At 36.1% G+C, this 22,641-nt stretch overlaps 1 protein-coding gene across 6 annotated transcripts in view; it reads left to right on the top strand.

Moving 5' to 3' along the window:
- Window positions 1–17,754, top strand: part of LOC131437131 (uncharacterized) — a 291,169-nt gene extending 273,415 nt beyond the window's left edge. For 4 of the 6 annotated variants that reach the window (XM_058606296.1, XM_058606295.1, XM_058606299.1 and 1 more), the window contains one exon: window positions 16,844–17,754. In XM_058606296.1, the coding sequence (XP_058462279.1) occupies window positions 16,844–16,970 (127 nt within the window). In that variant the 3' untranslated portion in view covers window positions 16,971–17,754. The remainder of the gene's footprint in view (window positions 1–16,843) is intronic. The other 2 variants (XR_009230718.1, XR_009230717.1) reach the window with 2 other exon arrangements.
- The last annotated feature ends 4,887 nt before the right edge of the window (window positions 17,755–22,641 follow it).

Here is a 22,641-nt window from a genome sequence, read left to right as displayed (position 1 = left end):
GAACTCTGAAAAATTATTTGTGCATAAATTTTGCGGATCTTCATTGGAAGTTTCATCTTAGTATGTAATTACTTTTCACTGACTTCAAGATTTCAACTGCTTTTCATAGCTCTGTGGCTTAAGTAAACTTTATTAAACCAAACTGGATTGTTCTTCATCGATGAACTTATCCTCTGACCTGAAAATTATCTTAGAAAACCTTTTGATAACTTATAATTGTGTGTTCTTTTATTTTGATTGGAATGGTTTTAACATCGTGGTCATTCGCCTCTCGCGCAAGAAAGATTTACTGGCCCTGTATATACACATATATATATATATATATATATATATATATATATATATATATATATATATATATATATATATATATATATATATATATATATATATATATATATATATATATATATATATATATATATATATATATATATATATATATATATATATATATATATATATATATATATATATATATATATATATATATATATATATATATATATATATATATATATATATATATATATATATATATATATATATATATGTATATACAGGGCCAGTAAATCTTTCTTGCGCGAGAGGCGAATGACCACGATGTTAAAACCATTCCAATCAAAATAAAAGAACACACAATTATAAGTTATCAAAAGGTTTTCTAAGATAATTTTCAGGTCAGAGGATAAGTTCATCGATGAAGAACAATCCAGTTTGGTTTAATAAAGTTTACTTAAGCCACAGAGCTATGAAAAGCAGTTGAAATCTTGAAGTCAGTGAAAAGTAATTACATACTAAGATGAAACTTCCAATGAAGATCCGCAAAATTTATGCACAAATAATTTTTCAGAGTTCATAGTTTATCGTAAACATATATCAATACGACGAATGATTATGTCACCAAATTGCAGTAGCAATTCTACGCAACATAATCACCCCTACATGTAGAGAAAACCTGTTTTAATCCACCTAGTGTTGTAATGATGCCTTTCTCATATCAATCATACTATCATATATAATACTGTGGTATTCTTCAAAATAATTTTCCTCGATTCTTACAAGAATAACCGAAATCGGTTTGATTGACCGTCTACTGATAAAAACTATGAATTGGAAAAGATTTGAGGTCGATTTAGATTTTTTTTTATGGTTTCTCCCCATTTTCAGTGATGGTATACAATTTTTAACCCACTTTACCCAATATTTCCGGATCCGGATGGAATCAGGAATTTCGTATGGGACCGGAAGACCTTTCATTTGAATCTAAGTTTGTGAAAATCGGTTAAACCATTGCTGAGAAAAGTGAGAGATCAATTTCGTTATATATGACCAATATTTCCGGTACTTCCGGAACCGAATACCGGGAACCAGGATAGCCGAAATCGGTTTGTTTAATTGCCTACTGATAATGACTATCGATTTGTGTAGTTTTGAGACCAGTTTAGAAATTTTTTCAGGTTTTTTGTTTCGCCGGTTTAAGTGACGGTGTACAATATTGAACTTACTTTACCCTATAATTCCGGAACCGGAAGTCGGATCCGGATGAAAATCGGCTAAACCATCGCTGAGCAAAGTGAGTGAGATCCATTTTGGTATATATGACCACTATTTCCGGTACTTCCGGAACCGGATACCGGGAACCAGGATAGCCGAAATCGGTTTGTTTAGTTGCCTGCTGATAATGAATATATATTTGTGTAGTTTTGAGACCAGTTTAGAAAATTTTTTACGTTTTTTGTTTCGCCGGTTTCAGTGACGGTGACAATATTGAACACACTTTACCCTATAATTCCGAAACCGGAAGTCGGATCCGAAAGAAATTCAGGAATTCCGTATGGGTACGAAAAACCTTTCATTTGAATCTAAGTTTGTGGAAATCGGTCAAACCATCGCTGAGAAAAGAAAGTGAGATCTATTTTGGTATATATGACCACTATTTCCGGTACTTCCGGAACCGGATACCGGGAACCAGGATAGTCGGAATCGGTTTGTTTAGTTGCCTACTGATAATGACTATCGATTTGTGTAGTTTTGAGACCAGTTTAGAAATTTTTTTCCGTGTTTTGTTTCACCGATTTAAGTGACGGTGTACAATATTGAACACACTTTACCCTATAATTCCGGAACCGGAAGTCGGATCCGGATGAAAATCGGCTAAACCATCGCTGAGAAAAGTAAGTGAGATCTATTTTGGTATATATGACCACTATTTCCGGTACTTCCGGAACCGGATACCGGGAACCAGGATAGTCGGAATCGGTTTGTTTAGTTGCCTACTGATAATGACTATCGATTTGTGTAGTTTTGAGACCAGTTTAGAAATTTTTTTCCGTGTTTTGTTTCGCCGATTTAAGTGACGGTGTACAATATTGAACACACTTTACCCTATAATTCCGGAACCGGAAGTCGGATCCGGATGAAAATCGGCTAAACCATCGCTGAGAAAAGCAAGTGAGATCTATTTTGGTATATATGACCACTATTTCCGGTACTTCCGGAACCGGATACCGGGAACCAGGATAGTCGGAATCGGTTTGTTTAGTTGCCTACTGATGGTTATCTCTATCTTGTGTAGTTTTGAGACCAGTTTAGAAATTTTTTTTCCGTGTTTTGTTTCGCCGATGTAAGTGACGGTGTACAATATTGAACACACTTCACCCTATTGGCTATAGTTGATAGTTTTATTACATTTTTATTTTGTTTGGTTTTCTATCTAGATCGCAGCTGACTCGTCAGAATTCATTTTGAATAAAGAGCGTAGTCTTTGAATTTCTAGCATTTCGCATCCACCGTAAGTGGAATATCGGCGATAGTCGTTCATAATATTATCTTGAACATAATCTTATGCAGTACTGGAAAACAAGAATCAGTAATGTCAGTTAGACAAAGACGGTTAGTGTTACCGTCTTTGTCTAACTTAGCATTGACATTACTGAATTACGAATAAAACTGACACGATTTCTTTATATCTTCGAATTCGAATTAATAGTTGAACTGTATTGTGAATTGTGAAACTTTCTTCCTTTTCACTACTAGAATTAATTTTAAACGATTTTTGACGTCGATTATCTCATTTTGGATTTGCATATTTCTTTGAAAGAAACTATAAAGATACTGTACAGGATTCTTTTCTGCCTTTTAGAAGGATAAAATTGTGAAATTTTCTCGAACGATTTTCGCACAGCGAAGAATGCACGAAGCAAATCAAATTATTTTGGATCTTTACTACATAGATAAAAATATTTTGTGAATTACAATTTATTTTCATGCACATATTTATTTATATATTTATTTATTTATTTATTTATTTATTTATTTATTTATTTATTTATTTATTTATTTATTTATTTTTTTTTTTATTTTTTTATTTTTTTTATTTATTTATTTATTTATTTATTTATTTATTTATTCATTTATTTATTTATTTATTTATTCATGGAGCAAAAGGAAAAGCCCGATGGAGATGAAATTGGTTATCTCTCTCTACCGCAGGCATAAAGCCTTGAATAAGGCAGGCATAAAACCTTGGCATGAATATCAGATGTCTGTCAAAGGTGAGCCCTAGATAGATAACTTCGTCGAACCATTGGATAACATCATCACCAAATCGTATTCGGCATTCGTCTGATTGAACAAACTTTGGAGATTTTGTATGTGAAAACAAGATGACCTGAGTTTTTGCTGCATTGATCACAATTTTCCAGCTTGTAAAATATTCAGTTAGAGCGTCCAGACCTGTCTGTAATTTATTCTTCAGAGCATTACGACACGACCTTTGTAAAGAATGGCAGTATCATCAGCAAATTGTGACAGAACATCACCACCCGGAAGAGGTGGGATGTCTGATGAAAAAATACTAGCTTTAGCTAACTTCCTTATTGAAGGGAAGTAGCCAAGCTCCCAACACCTGTTGAAAATGAGCGAATACTCAAATATTCCGGATCAATGTTGAATGTGTTGTCGAAACCGGGGGCTTTCATATTTTTGGATTTTTTCACAATAGCCATTAGCTCATTCGCAGTGACTTTACTTTGCTCAGAAACCAAGCTGTCTGATTGGTCAATCTCAGCTACGCTATCAGCAACGGCTCTTTCATGTGGACTAACAATGTTGAGTCTTAAATTGTGAGAACACACAAACTGCTGGCCTAGCGCATTTGCCTTCTCTACTGGTACTGCGTACTGAGGTGACATCAGAGGAGGAATAAGTTTCGAGTTTTTCTTAAGCACCTTCGCTAAGGACCAGAAGGGCTTTGAATGTAGGAGAACATCGTGGTCATTCGCCTCTCGCGCAAGAAAGATTTACTGGCCCTGTATATACATATATATATACAATTTTTAACCCACTTTACCCAATATTTCCGGATCCGGAAGTCGGATCCGCATGAAATTTAGGAATTACGTATGAAAATCGGTCGCACCATCTATGAGAAAAGTTAGAACACATATTTTCATTTTTTTTGCACATTTTACCCCATAACTCCCCCCCATAATTTTATATGGGACCATACGACCTTTCATTTGAATTTAAGTTTGTGAGAATCGGTTCAGCCATCTCTGAGAAAAGTTAGTGCACCTATTTTCACAATTTTTGCACATTTTACCCTATAATTCCGGAACCGGAAGTCAGATCCAAATAATATTCAGGAATTTTGTATGGGACCATAAGAGCTTTCATTTGAATCTAAGTATGTGAAAATCGGTTCAACCATCTCCGAGAAAAGTTAGTGCAAAAAACGTTACATACACACACAGACATTTTACGTACTCGACGAACTGAGTCGAATGGTATATGACACTCGGCCCTCCTGGCCTCGGTTCAAAAGTCGGTTTTCACAGTGATTTCATAACCTTTCTATATGAGAAAGGCAAAAATGTGTTTAATCCTTTATTACATAACGAGCATGGCAAAATAATGGAAGGTAGAGTGGGATCGTAGGCGGTTTCTAGGTTGACATATGTGGTCACTTCTATGGTCATCTTAATGTCGTTTTCGCTTGAGAAAACTGAAATTGATACAGAGTACCCTCTAAAAAAAATAATGTGAGAAACACATGTGTATGACGCAAATACGAATAAAACTGACATACTTTTTTCAAAAATACTCATGGTTTATAATCACACATAGTTCGTGTTTCCAACTTTTGCGAGATCTGGAAGAGAGGAGGTTTTGGACGTAACTCTCTGCTCTGATAGAATTGCGCATGAGTTTGTGAATTGGCTCGTCTCCGATGAGCTCGAACCTTCGTTGTCTGATCATAAGTACATCTTCTTTGATCATTCAAACGTTAAATTTGATATTATCACATATCGTAATCCCAAATATACAAACTGGGACCTCTATGAAGAGGGCTTGGCGACTAGATTTTACGGGTACCAACCAACAATTGAAACCCCAATTGATTTGGAAAATGTTGTCGACGAGACAAATTCACTCATAGTTGCAGCATATGAAGAGGCTTGTCCACTTCGGATTGTGCGAGCTACTAGAGGAACTCCTTGGTGGAATGCTGAACTTGCTAGACTAAGGAAACTATGCAGAAGAGCTTGGAACCACCGACGCTGAGATGGGTCGGAGGCATTCGTGTCGGCTCGAAGGGCTTACAAAAATGCTCTTCGATCGTCTGAGCGAAGTGGTTGGAAAAGCCTCAGCACAAATGTCTCTAGTCTCAACGAGTCTAGCAGATTAAATAAGTTATTATCGATATCTAAGGACTTTAATGTCAGTTTCTTAAGAACTTCAGATGGTGAACACTTGTCTGAAGAAGGTGATGTACTTCACTATCTTTTTAACACTCACTTTCCAGGATGTATGGATCCATCACCGACAGCCCTTCCCGAGACTTTTTCAGGTAGTTACGATTTTTGGGCCCTTGCTCGAAGCGTTGTGACGATTGAATCGGTCAAATGGGCAGTTGAGAGTTTTGCTCCGTACAAGTCTCCTGGAAAGGATGGAGTTTTCCCAGTGTTACTGCAGAAAAGGTATGAACATTTCAAACATGTTTTGAAGAAAATACTTACTTTTAGTCTTGCGACAGGATATATTCCAAGAGCCTGGCAGGAAATAATTGTCAAATTTATTCCCAAAGGCGGTCGCGACACTTATGAGGAAGCGAAGAGTTTCAGGCCAATCAGTCTTAGCTCATTCCTTCTTAAAACAGTGGAACGCATAGTCGATGACTATATCAGGAATGTTGGTCTGGGCGTGCATCCGCTACATGGAATGCAACATGCTCACCAGCGTAGAAAGTGCACTACAACCCTGTTACATGAAGTTGTGTACAACATTGAAAAAGCTTTCTCACAAAAGCAATCTTGCATGGGAGTTTTCCTAGATATTGAAGATGCCTTTAATAACGTGTCTTTCAATTCAATTCTGGAAGCAGCCCGTGGTCATGGCATACCTTCAAATATCACAAATTGGATACACGCAATGCTTAGCAATCGACTTTTCATCGCTTCGGCAAGCAGAGATTAGAAAGTTGAGTGTCTGTGGGTGTAAATTTTGTACCCAATCTTGAACTCGGTTGTGCGAAGGAAACGACGCTACTGAGTTAAGATGGGACACTTTTAACTTGAAGCAAATTGGAAGTCTGTCAAGTCACGGTAGAAACTTCTTTGAACGGTTAAACCCGCTGCCTTCGTACAAACTCCATTAAGGAGTGAGTATAGAACGGAAGCTTGGTAAAATACGTTCTAGAACTATCTGAGCGAGAGGATCAACGAGGATGAATAATTTCTGAACTCCGTGCGCAAATCAATTGATTATTGCAACGAACGTTAGAAATCTTCAAAACTGAAGAACTATCGTCAGATTGCCAAGAAGGGATTTTCGAAGTAGTGACTACGAGAACACTCTTCCAAGGAATGCTTGACTTTATTCAATTTTCTTGGGTTTTTATACAAGTTTCAGCTTACATATCTAATAACAAATTCTACAAATCGCGTATGATAAAATGAGAAGGAATGAATCCAACTTTTATTGCACCTCTTGCTGATATAACCTACGCTCAAAACGTTATCTGCGCCGGAATGGCTGGCCTATTCGATCGGTGCTTTATCTTTTATTTATTTAGGTTTCCTGCTTTACCTGGTAAGAAAATTCTTCTGATGCGTTACATTACCCCTTCCGTAAATCTACCTACTCGATTTACCTTTCTAAGAATTTTATTACATAATTGTTTTAAAGAATTTAATTTCAAAATTTTTGTGCTATATTTTCTAAACTGATCACTTATTTCAAACTTATAGTCTCGGATATATACGTCCAGAAGTAACCGGTGTAGCTTATTCTTCGACGAGTATTGCTGTCTCCTGGATGTCTCTTGTAGTATTGTTGGTAGATGCTTCATCTTTTGGGTCAACAGAGATGACCCTCATTTGTCGTACTGCATTACGATGCGATATCAATGTAGTTAGCGAGTCCCAAAAAGATGCCAGTAGTTGCCATCCGAATCCATATATATCGTATATGATTCTTCCATGCACGATTGTGTCGATGACGAATTTTACTAATCGACCAATCATGTATAATCCAATTGCAGTTGAAGTGATGTTTCCAAGCCAAGTAGACCAAGACATGATTTTCATCCAATATCTTGTTATTGCACTGTCAATTATATCTCCGGAAACTAGTGCTCCGAAATTGAAGCCTTGTTCATTCGGTTGTTGTCCCAGCAATACCTTATGTAAAACATTTGTTGCTACTCTGCGATCGCCTTGCTCGTAAATCATATTTCGCATTTTTTGAAGACTATCAGCGTCGTAAATACCACTTTGCATCAGATTTGGTAGTGGTGTATAAGACCAAGTTGTAACGATATCCGAAGTTAATTTTTCTGGTGGTACTGTTTCTCGTAATCGTCCGTCAGCTGTGTACCACTTTCCACCAAACATAAACTTTGCTGGTAGTAATGGTGTACAATCTATTTCAATTCCACGGTTTTGAAGTATGCATGTAACTGGTGCCAAAAACATTGATTTATTGTTGTAATCAACTGGAATCTCTTGAAACCATCGAGATTCTAATCGTGGAGTCACATACACTGGTTTGCATTCAATAACGTGCAGCACTTCACCAGCTACAACAGCAGTGTATCCTGATCTCTTAATAATACTGGAAACAAACTCTGTTGGATTGATTCTTGCTAACGTTAGTTTGGTTTCCATGAGAGCCTTATCCAACTTGCACATTTCGGTCATTACTGAATTGTTATTAGCTGCCGATGTAGGTTTTCTAACGAATGGAGACCTAATATGTGATAGCTCCATAATCAATATCCTTGGATGATCAGTCTTGAAACCTATATGTCCAAATATCTGTGTTTTTTCTTTAGTTTTAATCGAGAATAAATGTTTTTCCGAAATTGTGCTGTATACTATAACTTCTCCCATGGATTTAATTTGATTATTTTTTGTTTTATTAACCAATCCTTCGAATATTACTTCAAATTCACTGTCTTCACATCGTCGATTCATATCAACATCCCATATCCCCATCAACATTAGATATCCTTCCTCAGCGTCCAAGCATCGTCCGTGAGCAAAAGAACAAGTTAGACCACCTTTTAGCAAAATTTGATTACTCTCAACATCCACTGTTGCCGTATAGTCATAGAGTGAAATGGCATATTCATAGTAAACTAGAGCTCCTGTCCATGTATAAAATTTGGTTCTGTAGATTCCTCCATCACAAGAACTTCCAAATACTCTTCCTATTATCAATTCTTCTCCTCTAGTTGTACTGTTTAATTGCAGCTCTTGGATTAATACGTTATCGGCTAATGTCAAGGTTCCACTGATATGAGCCTTTCTGCATTCTTCAGAAGTGAATTCCTTCACTATGTAATCAAATCCATGTTGATAATCAGAAGTGTGGGAATGCATCCCACAATGTCGAATAGATCTCTTTATAATCACCTTGCATTGAAACACCTTTGTTTCAATTTTTGATACTCTTTGCAGCATTTGTATTCGAAGCTCAGTTGTTGTAAGGTTATTAGTTGTGGGCAAACAAGATGCTACATCCATTAGAGAATATGTAGTCATATTAAAGTCGATGTTCGCACAGTCATAGGCAATTAATCCATGTGATGCTGTGCCCATAACACTACATGCCAGGAACAATATTGCCATTATTCCTATTTGTATTAAACTTAACGGTTTTATGACATTTGTGTTCCAACTGATCTTACGTCTCGATTCATTATCTTTAGTGTAATCTGCTTGCACCTTGACATTCGTGGTGTTTGCAGACAACATATTACTATACCATGTACAAGGATTAATTTTTCGCACTTTGTTGAATGGATTTGATTGATAATTGATAACCTTGCGTTTTGTATTTATACGTTCACTGTTATCTTGATGTATTCCAACGAACATGGTATTTTTGTCTTTTGATGGAGTATTTTCTTGGTTATTTTCTTTCCGTATGTTTAATACTGTTACCTTTGTCGCCGGTCGTTTGCTTATTTGAACTTGCTCGAAATCGTAGCTAAACTTATCCTCCCGATTGAGGATATTTCGTATTGTTATTCTATTTAACACCTGTTTAGTCTGTAAGCCAACATCATTGACTTCTGCTTTACTTGCCAAAGTGACAACATTTCCCATTTCTTGGTAAATAATTTCCTCGTGTTGGAATTTATATAGCTGAATCACAAAGATAGCATAATTGTCGTAAGCGCCCAAATTTAATACAAACATATGCGTTGTAGCTGTTGTTGCCGGACTTCCGTTATCACCAACAAGCACGGTTATTTTGTATGGTGCCTTAAATTCTTGATAAGGCCTTGCGTGGAGATAGATCAGTCTTCTATCTGGTAATATTCCGAAGATTTGGTGGATGCATTCATCCCAACTTGATTTTGCAGTTTTAAATTTATTATCGTTTTCCAATGTAGGATATTTGAAGCCAACGTTGTTCATAGTATTTTTATAAATGACATGAAAATCTTTGTTTTCAAAACCAACTAAACTATCGTTATCATTTAGTACCTCAACTGAAATTGTTTGATACGAGGATAACGTAAGAATGCCTTTATTCACTTGGATTGTTTCGTTATCCAAGGATGAAGTTGAGCTGAGATGTTCTCTATGACTAATCATACTAGCTTCTATCATAGATCCATAAAATTTTCCAGAATCTTTGTTGTTAGCATACGCTGCATACAAAGGCAATTTAATTTCTTTATTTTCCACTTGGGATATTTGTATTATGTTAGATACTAATTCTGATGAATTTTCGTTCGCATCGTTGCCGTCAATGTTGTCTCTAACGTGACCGTATGCGAAAAGATCCTAATCAAAAATTCACACGAATTGTATGTCTCGTACCTTTGCTCATCAATGTTACAAGCTTCATCTTGATTGGATCGTTTTTCCACCTCGTTGATTCTTTTGTTGTTTTCATCAAGGGTATGTTTTAACATCGCGTTATCACCAAACTCCTGATCCGTTGAAGAAACATTTTTATATTTCCATAATTCTTCATATCTGTCATTTTTAAGTTTAATGATTTCTTCAGGTAACTTTTGTGACTCTTCTTTCTCTCGTGGTTCCGGTGTATTAACCACATTGTTAAGACCAAAACCGTCAAATATGAATCGCGCAGTGCAGTCGAATTTATTATTTTTCTCAAAGTTGTTTTGGGCGTGTGACAGGTCAATAAACACTTTATTGTTATCTTTCTTTGTTTTTGTGAACTCACATAAGAGTTTCTCATGCACCAAATCCTGGTTACCAAACCGCTCTTCTAGCCTTTCTAGAATCTTTGGAACGTTTTCTTGGTGTAGCATTAATGGTCGGACGCTTCTATACGGGTTTCCTTTTAATGAGTGTTCCAAGCGCATTAAATTTTCCAAGTTTGTAAATCTTCCTTCCGAAGATGTCTCATCGAACACCTTTTTAAAATTCGGCCACTCCCTTGGTGCACCGTAGAACTTTGGTAAAGTAACCAATGCCTGCCGCTTCAAATATATTGTCCAGTCATTATCTGGATTTATCCGCATTTCTGATTTAATTTTAGGTTCAATGTTACTTGTTATTTGTTTAATTTGCTCATTTTTGGCTTCATTGTCCCTTTTTAATGAATGCAGTTCCTTCTGGTGATGCACGCATTTTGCACAGAGCCATCTTTCTTCTTTGGTTGGTGCGACTGTTAATTGAACACAACCGAGGTGGAACAACCGGTCGCATTCGTCGCACTCAACCATATCATCATTATGATCAGGATCGAAACACAAACGGCAGTTTCCTGTTGTATTTTGCACAAATTTTATCATTGCAAGCTTTTTTTGAGTCACTTTACTCTCCTAATTGATCACCTGGCTCTTTCTTGCAACACTTGGCACTTTAGAATCACTTGGTTTCGCTCCCTCTTATGGTAAGGAGCACGCACTTTTAAAATCACTCTTCTGGTTCTTTATCCCGCTCACTCTTATTGCGAGGAGCGCGTACTTTTTTGAAACTCTGTTTTAATTTCACTCACTCTGTTTTTGTCAGCAGTGCATACTTTTTAAAAATCACTACAACACGTGATTTGTTTATTTCGTTTACTCTTTACACTTTTAAATCACTTTTCGCTCCCTCTTATGGCGAGGAGCACGCACTTTCAGAATTACTCCTCTGATTCTTTATCCCGCTCACTCTAATTGCGAGGAGCGTGCACTTTTTGAAACCCTGTTTTAATTTCACTCACTCTGTTTTTTGTCAGCAGTGCATACCTTTTAAAATCACTACAACACGTGATTTGTTTATTTCGTTCTCTCTTTACACGAGGAACATGCACTTTTTGAATCACTTTTCGCTCCCTCTTATGGCGAGGAGCACGCACTTTCAGAATTACTCTTTATCCCTTTCGCTCTTATTGCAAGGTGCGTGCTATTTTTTGAAACCTTGTTTTCGATTTCATTCACTCTTATATTATAAGCAGCACGTTTTTTATTATTATTTTTTAGAATCACTCCTACACGTGATTCTTTTATTTCGTTCACTCTTTACACGAGGAACATGCACTTTTGAATCACTTCAACACGTGATTCCTTATCTCGTTATCCTTAAACGAGGACTTCCTCTGGCTCACTAACACCACTAAATTCTTTTTATTTTGTTTTGCTCACTCTTATGGCGATGAGCACGCACTTTTGTTTTTACTCCTTTTATTTAAGAAGTAAACCTGATGAGATACAACTCTCTGGTTGGTTCGAAACACTTGAATCTTAATGTTTACTTTTGTTTGTTTTGCTCACTCTTATGGCGATGAGCACGCACATTACTTTTACTCCTTCTCTCTAAGAAGTAAACCGTTGAGTCGTTCCTCTCTGGAGGACACCAAATGTAAATTTTGTACCCAATCTTGAACTCGGTCGTGCGAAGGAAACGACCCTACTGAGTTAAGATGGGACACTTTTAACTTGAAGCAAATTGGAAGTCTGTCAAGTCACGGTAGAAACTTCTTTGAACGGTTAAACCCGCTGCCTTTGTACAAACTCCACTAAGGAGTGAGTATGGAACGGAAGCTTGGTAAAATACGTTCTAGAACTATCTGAGCGAGAGGATCAACGAGGATGAATAATTTCTGAACTCCATGCGCAAATCAATTGATTATTGCAACGAACGTTAGAAATCTTCAAAACTGAAGAACTATCGTCAGATTGCCAAGAAGGAATTTTCGAAGTAGTGACTACGAGAACACTCTTCCAAGGAATGCTTGACTTTATTCAATTTTCTTGGGTTTTTATACAAGTTTTCAGCTTACATATCTAATAACAAATTCTACAAATCGCGTATGATAAAATGAGAAGGAATGAATCCAACTTTTATTGCACCTCTTGCTGATATAACCTACGCTCAAAACGTTATCTGCGCCGGAATGGCTGGCCTATTCGATCGGTGCTTTATCTTTTATTTATTTAGGTTTCTGCTTTACCTGGTAAGAAAATTCTTCTGATGCGTTACAGTGGGTGTCCTCAAGGTGGTGCACTATCCCCACTTTTATGGAACCTAGTCGCTAATGGTTTGTTAAGGAAACTAAGGACGATTATCATATATTGATGACCGGTATAAGCATTAACACTCTCTTCGATTTAATGCAACAAGCCCTGCGATCTGTTGAACAATGGTGTTGCAGGTAGGATTATCTGTAAATCCGGGCAAAATATCAATGGTGCTTTTCACTCATCGTAGGATAATCACAGGAGCTCGTCCGTTGCAGTTCTTTGGTTCAGAGGTCACTGTGGTCGATCAAGTTAAATACGTCGGGGTTATTCTTGACTCAAAACTGAATTGGTCTGCTCACATTGACTTCAGGATTAAAAGAGCTTGCATGGTTTTCTGCCAATGCAGACGAGCTTTTGGAAAGTCATGGGGACTCAAACCCAGATATATTCATTGGATCTACACAACTATTGTTAGACCAATTTTAGCATATGGATGTCTTGTATGGTGGCAGAAAGGAGAAGTCGCGACAGTTCAGTCAAAGCTAAATCATCTCCAAAAGATGGTCCTAATGGCGATGACAGGAGCATTCACGACAACTCCTACTGCTGCTCTAGAGGCGCTACTGTGTATTAAGCCACTACATGTGTTCCCAAAACAAGAAGCATTATCTTGTGCATACAGTCTTAGGGTTACACACACACACATATATATATATATATATATATATATATATATATATATATATATATATATATATATATATATATATATATATATATATTATATATATATATATATATATATATATATATATATATATATATATATATATATATATATATATATATATATATATATATATATATATATATATATATATATATAATATGTATTTATCGATAGCTACGTGAAAAGTTATGTGAATATTTTCCACCCTACTTTTTTATGCGGTCAGACCCTACTTTTCACGTTGGTTTTAATGGACTGCCACTTTGAAGTTGTTTTATGCACAATCCAGTAAAAATTATTTGATTCATATATAAAATGTAGTGTAGTACTCATATCACATTCAGATACCCGAAAACTGTTATTTTAAATATTGGTTGGAGATTTTCTAAACTTTTATATAAATCATTAGGATTCTAACCATAAAAACATGAACATTTATTTCATAGAAACCATAAATACATGAACATGTCTTATTCAATTAGACATTTGAAACCATTTGACGTGATTTTTCAAGTGATTCGAATGTGAATTTTTATTTGTGTGTCAAGATAATGAGCACTAGGATGGGACAAGGTTGTATGGGAAAAAGATGAAAAGGTTTTTTTTCTTGCTCCACCAAACTTTTACTGTTCCTTTTGGGTCCCATAAGCACCATGCAAAATTCTAGCTCGATCGAAGAAACTATATTTTCGCGCCCGAGGTTTAATGTTTGTATGGGATTTAGTATGGAGAAATTCACATTGTACAAAAAATATCAGTTAGAGATCAACCTATAAACTCTAAAAATCAGTGCGTATGTCATTTTTGTAGGAAATTTAACAAGGAAGAAAAACTTCGACGACTTCGAAACAATCTGACATTTGTACAAAAAAGTTATTAAAGAAAAACCGACACAAGGTCCAAACAATTGCTCATTTTTTAATATATCTAGCACCACTGCTGCTAGTGAAAGTAAAATGAGGTGACTTCCTTTTAATGTACTATAACGATTGATCCGAGTTGTTTGATATCTTCACGATACTTACTCAGCAGAGAATGAAGTTTAGAAGAGTTTATATCTTCGGCAAAGTTATTGGATTTGAGCTTATCTAAAATATTGTAGAAGATTCCAAAACCCAATTTCTTCAATTCAAAAAGTTAGACATTTTTGTGTCTTCACAATGAGTTTTCAAGCCTGACTCGTCACTTTAAAAAAATTCTTATAAAACGCTGAGAAACTTTTGTGAAGACATCAAACAACTCATTGATTTGAGTTATGGAATAATAAAAGAAAACAAAATCATATTACCACCACTAGCAGCAGTGGTGCTAGATGTCTTAAGGAATGAGCCACTGTCCGAACCTTGTGCCGGTTTTCCTTTAATAACTTTTTCTACAACCGTCGGATTGTTTGGCGGACTTCTAATGTTTTCTTCCTCGTTAAATTTCCTACGAAAATAACATATGCACTGATTTTTAGAGTTCATAGGTTGACCTCCAGCCGATTTTTTTTTGTAAAAAATTAACTTCTCCATACTAAATCCCATACAAACTTTAAACCTCGGTTAAAGTTTTTCCGATCGAGCTAAAATTTTGCATGGTGCTTATGGGACCCAAAAGGAACAGGAAAAGTTTGATGGAGTTGAAATCGACATTTTGTCCCACCCTAACGCTTACTTGTGGTTCTAAAGAATTGGATCAAAAGTCGCACTGTTTCGTAAAAACCATATCTACCCAAAATTGAATACAACGGGTATTACGACATTTTGGGTAAATATGCTTCTCGAAAAATTTGAGTAGATATTACTCCCTTTTGTTGACATTTGTGAATGAGTATAAAGTACCAAAGACATTGGAAATCTATTCATGCTTCACAGTGTATTTATATGTTTAAATGTAAACAAGCATTTTAATGTAGTTTACTTACCAACTAGAGCCTGATACGGCTCGCTATCTAAAACACTTCTTTTTCCATCCTGAATTTTGGTAAAATTTTTACTACTCATTCGGGTCGGGTACGGGTACAGGTACTTTTTAATCGGGTACGGATAAAATTTTTTATTTTTAATCGGGTACGGGTAAATTTTTTTGCTGATCACTCGGGTACGGGTCGGGTTTGGGTATAGGAATTTCTATACCCGACCATCTCTAGTCCGCGACTCTGTTTACTTATTTACCGTCGCAAAAAATAAACAAGCAGATCAAGTAGTGCAATATTTTAGAAATACCTCGTCTATTTAAGAAATGGAAAGTGGCGCTCATTCGCGAAAATCAAAAGAAAAATAGATGGAACACGTTCATAGAGTGTTTTTCGGATAGTGAACATGTGCGGGACTCATTAGTTAAAGCAACGGAAGAACTGCTAGAAATGCCGGTTCAAAACAATCCCACGGAATTTAGAAATTATACTGCATCCAATATTTTTTTTAATAACTATTTATTGGAATATGAGTTAAAATTAAATTATTTAGATTTAAATTGGGTGTTCAGCCACAAGTGGTGACTTTTCAGCCCTATTAAATATATATGATTTGGTTATTACCATGAGGACATCATTTGCTTCCGCAATTCTGAGATTTTTGTGTAGGGAAAGTTCTAAACTTACTTGTATTGTGTAATGGGGAAAAAGAACTTATACACTAACCTACTAACTACTACAGACTTCGCAGTCGATTCTTAGCGTATAGAATCATTGCATGGCTAGTACTACGATCCTACTGACGCTATGAATATTCTATGACACAGTCATTATATTCTTTTGGTCGCATAACGATTGCAAATTGTTAACTCCTGAATGATCATGGAGATGAGATATGTCAACTCTGTTCTGATAGGTGATTTGAAAAGCTTCAAATATACCATTTTGTTTTTTTTTGCAATTGTATTCCTTTCTGCACATAAATATCATTACTTTTTCACTCTCTACTCACAAATATTAAAAAGTTTTATTTCACCAATATTTTTTTTTTGTTTCTCTCCACGGTCCCATTATTTTGTCAACAAATTACTAACACAACCAAACCGTCCTATTTCACCACCGCATCAGTGTAAATTTGTTCGCCGGTGTAAGGCATGCAATTTTGGTGCGTAGTTACGGGCATCAAATGCATGAATTACTATTATTTTTTTATATTTTAATATATTATGGCCTATTGAAATTTTATTTCGAACTAATGTATCACTTCTTTTAGTTACGCAACGTGTTACGTCATGGAGAAAAAATCTCATGCATCATTCGAATTATTGTATGAAGCTGGACGAAGTGGACGAATGGGATTAGACTGTCGACAATTGTCCCTAGAATGCAACGAAGTTTAAAAACCGAAAATCTTTATTTGAGAAATAAGCCTATAGAATTTGTGCCGAATTACAACCCGGTATAATTGCGGAAAAACATTAGCCCGTCGAACGTCTTTGTGTAAATGCAGCTATGGAATGATCATCAAAGTAAGTTACCGTGAACTTAATGGATGCAGCAGCCTTATCTGAAGTAATTGAAACCTGCGATACCGGACTGCTTTGTTAATTAGATAGCATTTACATAAACTTATTTTGTTTTTTAGTTGAATTGACCAAAATCCTGTACTGTCAAGGAAAACAGCTGAATTAGTTGAGTAAAAGTTTACTGTAAAGAAGAAAATTAGTTTTTTAACCCTGAAGGAACATTAATGTTTTATTTATTAGGTCGAAAGTGATATTTGGCTCTGTATTAGGATTCAATATTTCATAATCATAACAAACAAATAGAGAAAAATAATAAAAAATATTATAATGGAAAATCGTATCCGTTCCATCAACATGATGTAAGTGATAATTTTAATAGTGTTGATTTCTGATGATGTTTAGTTTCATGATTCTGATGATGTCTGGTTATATAGAAAAACCGTCACTCAAAGCCTAACACAAACAAATTAGAATGAAATAAAATTAATCGCTTATACAAAAGGTTACGAGCTGATTGTTGCTTGATGTTCCCTGGGTAGGAAATGTTCATCAACAAATATTTATTTAGTTATATTATTTATCAATCAGAATCTACTAAATATTGAAAACTTTGCTTAGTATATCGATAACAATAAAAAGTTGGTTCTTCCACTTGCTATATACTTGCTTAATACATCGTATGTATTTTGTCCAACAAATTTACAATAAACGTTCAGTATTTAGTCCAGATATATTTACATGACTTCAGATTGTGTGTACATAGATGTGAATATTTTCCGACCTACTTCTCACGTAGTTTTAATTGGACTGGTAATTAGAAACAGTTCAATGCTTGATCCAGTAAGAGTTACGTGTTGCATAGATAAAATGTATTGGGTTATTGATTTTATTTAAGGACAGAGGTAAGATTTTTGTTTTATGGAACGTGTTTTACGGAACGGACGATTCTACGGAAGGCGAATGAAAAACTGCCAGGAGATTTTTTTCCGTTCACTGCCAGGGGATTTTTTTCCGTTCACTAAAGAGTAACCTACTACGTAATTGAATATTTTAGAAGTCATCGGAAACTGATGAATGAAACAAAAATATTCTTGAAGATAGAAATATCTCTAAGCGAAGAATTTAAAAATTATCGACACTTTTTAACGGTTTCTTGAATATGAAACATCTTGAAGCGACGGCCGTGGACTGTTTTGGTGCGGATCGAAACGACAGCAAACAATTTTGGTAAGCACAAAACGTGACAAGCGTGGGCTGCTTTGTTGCGGTTCCGGATGACCGCTAACCGTTCGAAAGCGGATTGGAACGACCGCTAAGCGTACGAAAGCGGATATGGGTGATCGCTACGATGTTGGTAAACAAGGACCGGGACGACCATGGGCTGCTTGCGGATCGAAACGATTGCAAATCGTTTCAAAGTAAGTAGGGGCGACAACTATCGGTGTTCATAAGCCCGAACCGATTCGATATTTGTTTTGACGCCGATCGCGACGACCACTAATAACGTTGCTGAATTCGCACTGAAACGACTGAAGGTAATAATATTTGTTAAAGAATCAACAAAGTCACCATCACTGGTGATTAGCGGCCCTTACACATTACAATATTATTGTCAATACCAAGTATTGTTAATACCGTCAATCCAATTGGCATGATTTGAAACATTGAGAAAAAGTCCTTGCACATATTGAACAGTTTCCTCTTTGAAGAGAAAATATTGTTGGGTTGATGAGCAGTTTTGATTTTCTGGCAATATTTTCATCAATCCGATGGAATTTCACTACACGGTCAAAATTATTATCAATACTCCTTGTATTGACAATAATTTTGTCTCGTGTTACACGCACGGTCATCTTTACTCTTGTGACGTTGTACGTATCAAAAATGCAGCGGAAAGTTTGACATTACCCAGTTGAATATCTAAAATAGTAATCGTACTAGCAGCCGAGTATAGTGATAAAGATACGTTCACAAGTTCTACTCTTCTCCTAATTCGCCCAAAGACTCGAAAAAATTAAGTGATAATTCTATATTGAGTACTCTGCGCCGCATAGAGGTTCATTCGTGCGTGCCCAAAAAAATATGATCGATTAAAAATATGGTTTGAGGGGTGGATGCGGTGGTAGCATTCATTCTTACATGCCTGGTGAGCATGTTGGATGGGAGTAGGGTTTTGAGGATGGATGCGGCGCTGGCACCTCCATGTAAAATGACACCGGTATTCAGCGCATAAGCCTGATGAGAGGGAAAGGTAGATCAAACTCGGAAAAAAGGACGACTCGATTTGGACTCTGCTTTTTAAATAAAGACAATGTTCTCGATGTAGATCAAAACGGCTTTGTGTGTGGGATAAAGGGACGGCTTCGGTATAAAATTGTTTGACGGAAATTATTCACTTCGTGAAATAATCAACCGTTTCCGGTGCTAAAATAAACTGTGGTTTAAGGTAAGACCCCTAAACGTTGGCGTGAGTGCAAAGTGTATTTTTATAACAACCGAATGGTCTAATGTCCTATCTAGACAAAAACGCGTCATTGTATGAGCCAATATCCCGACACACCGTCATACATAGCCAGCGATACTTCTGACCCCATCATCCAGCTACAGAAACATTGCATTGAACAGCAGAGACACTGCTTGGCAGGGAGGTCAACACCAGCAAAGAGCGCCGCCGTTCGAAGGTGATAAATAAATCACCTTAAATAAAATTATGCACTCAAAACCCACTCACAATATGAGATAAATGTACTGCACGAGGTAAAGTGCCCGATGGAGAAGTAACATCAGTGAGGGAGATAGCAAGGACCGCAAAGGCGGTATGTGGTAAGTTAGCTAACGAAATGTAGTGTGTTCAAATCTCGTAGAGTAAAGTCTTTTTTCGATGTAATGATGAACGATAAACTGCGTAATATTATTTTTAGTTGATTTTCCCCCCTCTAAGTTTGATTTATTGTCGTTAAATAAACTCATACGCTGGAAGATGCAACCGCTAAGAAACCAAGATGAGGTGTTATTTATTTTATCGTGAATACGACTTACTTTAATATGGGGCGCCTTTTCAAAATTTACCCTCTGAGAGAGTGATAAGTTTTTGATTGTGAATATCTCTTGTTGTATCTAACGATCACAATTTTATGATAACATTTTCAGTTCTGTGATATAATCTAAAATAATTCAAAATTAAACTTTTCTGGAATATTTGGTATAAACGAGCATCAAAGAGGATAATTCATAAGGCGCGTTTGCCTTTCTCGTATTTTTAAAGATTATAGCGCAGTGATAAGTGAAAGGATTTACATAATCTAACTACCAATAGGATCGAAATTTTTCAACTTAAACGTGTTTAGCAATAGCATTGAAGTATTTCAATAGTACTCTATTGGAAAACCAGTGTCATTTGACCCATGTCAAAACCAGCCAATCAGAATGCGTTCTGAGGAAGAGAACAAAATATCTGCTGCTGTACAACAAATCGTTCGAGAAAAATGTTCCGAACAGTTCTTAATATCGTAGTGAGTTGCACAATTTGGTCCTTCTGAAAGGCGGAAATGAATCCCGTACAGCATCCTGATAGTTGCAAAGCTAGTTTCGCTTCCGACAAGAGCGATTACGTCACAACTGCTAGTCGTTTGCATTGGTGAAAAAAGTACGGGTGTGTAATGTCAGAGACATAACTGGATGTCGTGAATACGAATAAAACTGATACGATTTCTTTATACTTTTGAATTCGAATTGATAGTTGATCGATTGTGTGAATTGTGAAACTTTCCTCCTTTTCACTACTACTGTACAGGATTTATTTCTGGCTTTTAGATGAACCAAGTTGTGGAATTCTCTACGTTATTTAGCACAGTTCGGAACATTTTTCTCGAATGATTTTCGCACAGCAAAAAGTGCACGAAGCAAATCAAATTATTTTAGATTTTCACTAAACTGATGATTTCGACCTTCGATTTGCTAAGAAATAATCTTAATAATTCTTTTTTTTTATTCAATAATAATATATTTAAAGGCACACTGTTAATAGTTCTTTAGATAACATTTAGAGCCATTAGAATGGCTGATTTTATATAATGTTGTAAACTTTTCGTTATTCGTTTTCTTTCTCTCCAATACAAACGACCAGAAGCTCTGTTGCATGATGCAATCGCTCTTGTTTGAGTTGAAACTAGCTTTGCGAACAAACCGCAACACATCCGCTCGCAGTGCCAAACTAGTTCAATGCGTCTTCTCGCCTTGACGACAGAAAGGCAAATGAGAACTACAGCCTGTGCGTTTCTTTTTTTTCAACCCCGCAGAAGGTGCGCTCTCGAATGCCGCTGCTTGAATGCGTCTTCTCGCCCCGACGTCTGATTCCATCCAACGCACAAGAAGATATGATCGATTTTCGACCACGGTTCCCCTTTTATAACGTTCAGTTTAATATATGTGCCTGACTACCTCAAAAATGTCGACCTTGCGCGAAAAACCCGAAAGCGAAAGTGAAGAGTTTTCCGCGTTGTTTCCAAATTTTGAGAAAACTTAATTTTTGAGTTGTTTGTGGTTATCTCACACTGTTCAAAATATTATCCTAAATTCCTGATCATATTTTTCATGAAATAGTGAAAGAATTATGTTGCTGGCATTAATACAAGTCGAGATATTCACGATTAAGTTCTGCCCATTCTTCCATATAGCTAATTTTGAAAAGGCGCCCCATAGTAAAGTAAGTCGTATTCACGACAAAACAACGAAAAGAGGACAACGGTGGGGAGCATCACACAAAATCAGCCGTTCTAATGGCTCTAAAAGTTTTCTAAAGAACTATTAGGATTTCTTCTTCGCAAATCGAAGGTAAAAATCCTCAGTTTAGAGCAAATCTAGAACCGTTTGATTAGATTTGTGCACTTTTCGCTGTGTGAAATTCACAGTAATCGAGATCAAGTGAAGCCTTCTTTGTTTCTGCGAAAAATGCTTCCTTCTGAATGATAGGACAGATCCCCACAGCATTTTGATAGTTTCTTTCAATGAATTATTCAAATCCAAAATGAAATAATCGATATTAAAATTCTATATGCTGCTATTTTTATAGTCGTTAGGACCGTCCATTAGTGCAAAAGCTATACACGAAATCACTTAAAAAGAAACCTCTTAACAAAAATTGAATAAGTTTGGATTGTATCGCCACTGCGAGCAGATGTATTGTGTGTCGTTTGCAAAGCAAGTTTCGTTTCCGACAAGAGCTATTACGTCACAGCTACTAGTCGTTTGCATTGATGAAAAAATAACGAAAAGGGGACAACTGTGGCGGGAATCACATAAAATCAGCCGTTCTAATGGCTCTAAAAGTTTTCTAAAGAACTATTAGGATTTCTTCTTCGCAAATCGAAGGTAAATATCCTCAGTTTAGTGTAAATCTAGAACAGTTTGATAAGATTTGTGCACTTTTCGCTGTGTGAAATTCACAGTAATCGAGATCAAGTGAAGCCTTCTTTGTTTTTGCGAAAAATGTGAAAAAGGGGAATGCTTGCACAATTCATACAATTGATCAACTAATTGATATTCG

This window comes from Malaya genurostris, chromosome 3 (genome assembly GCF_030247185.1).
Source record: "Malaya genurostris strain Urasoe2022 chromosome 3, Malgen_1.1, whole genome shotgun sequence".
Classification (NCBI taxonomy): domain Eukaryota; kingdom Metazoa; phylum Arthropoda; class Insecta; order Diptera; family Culicidae; genus Malaya; species Malaya genurostris.
Note: the sequence above shows the minus strand (reverse complement) of the source record. Positions and strands in the feature narration are given on the sequence as shown.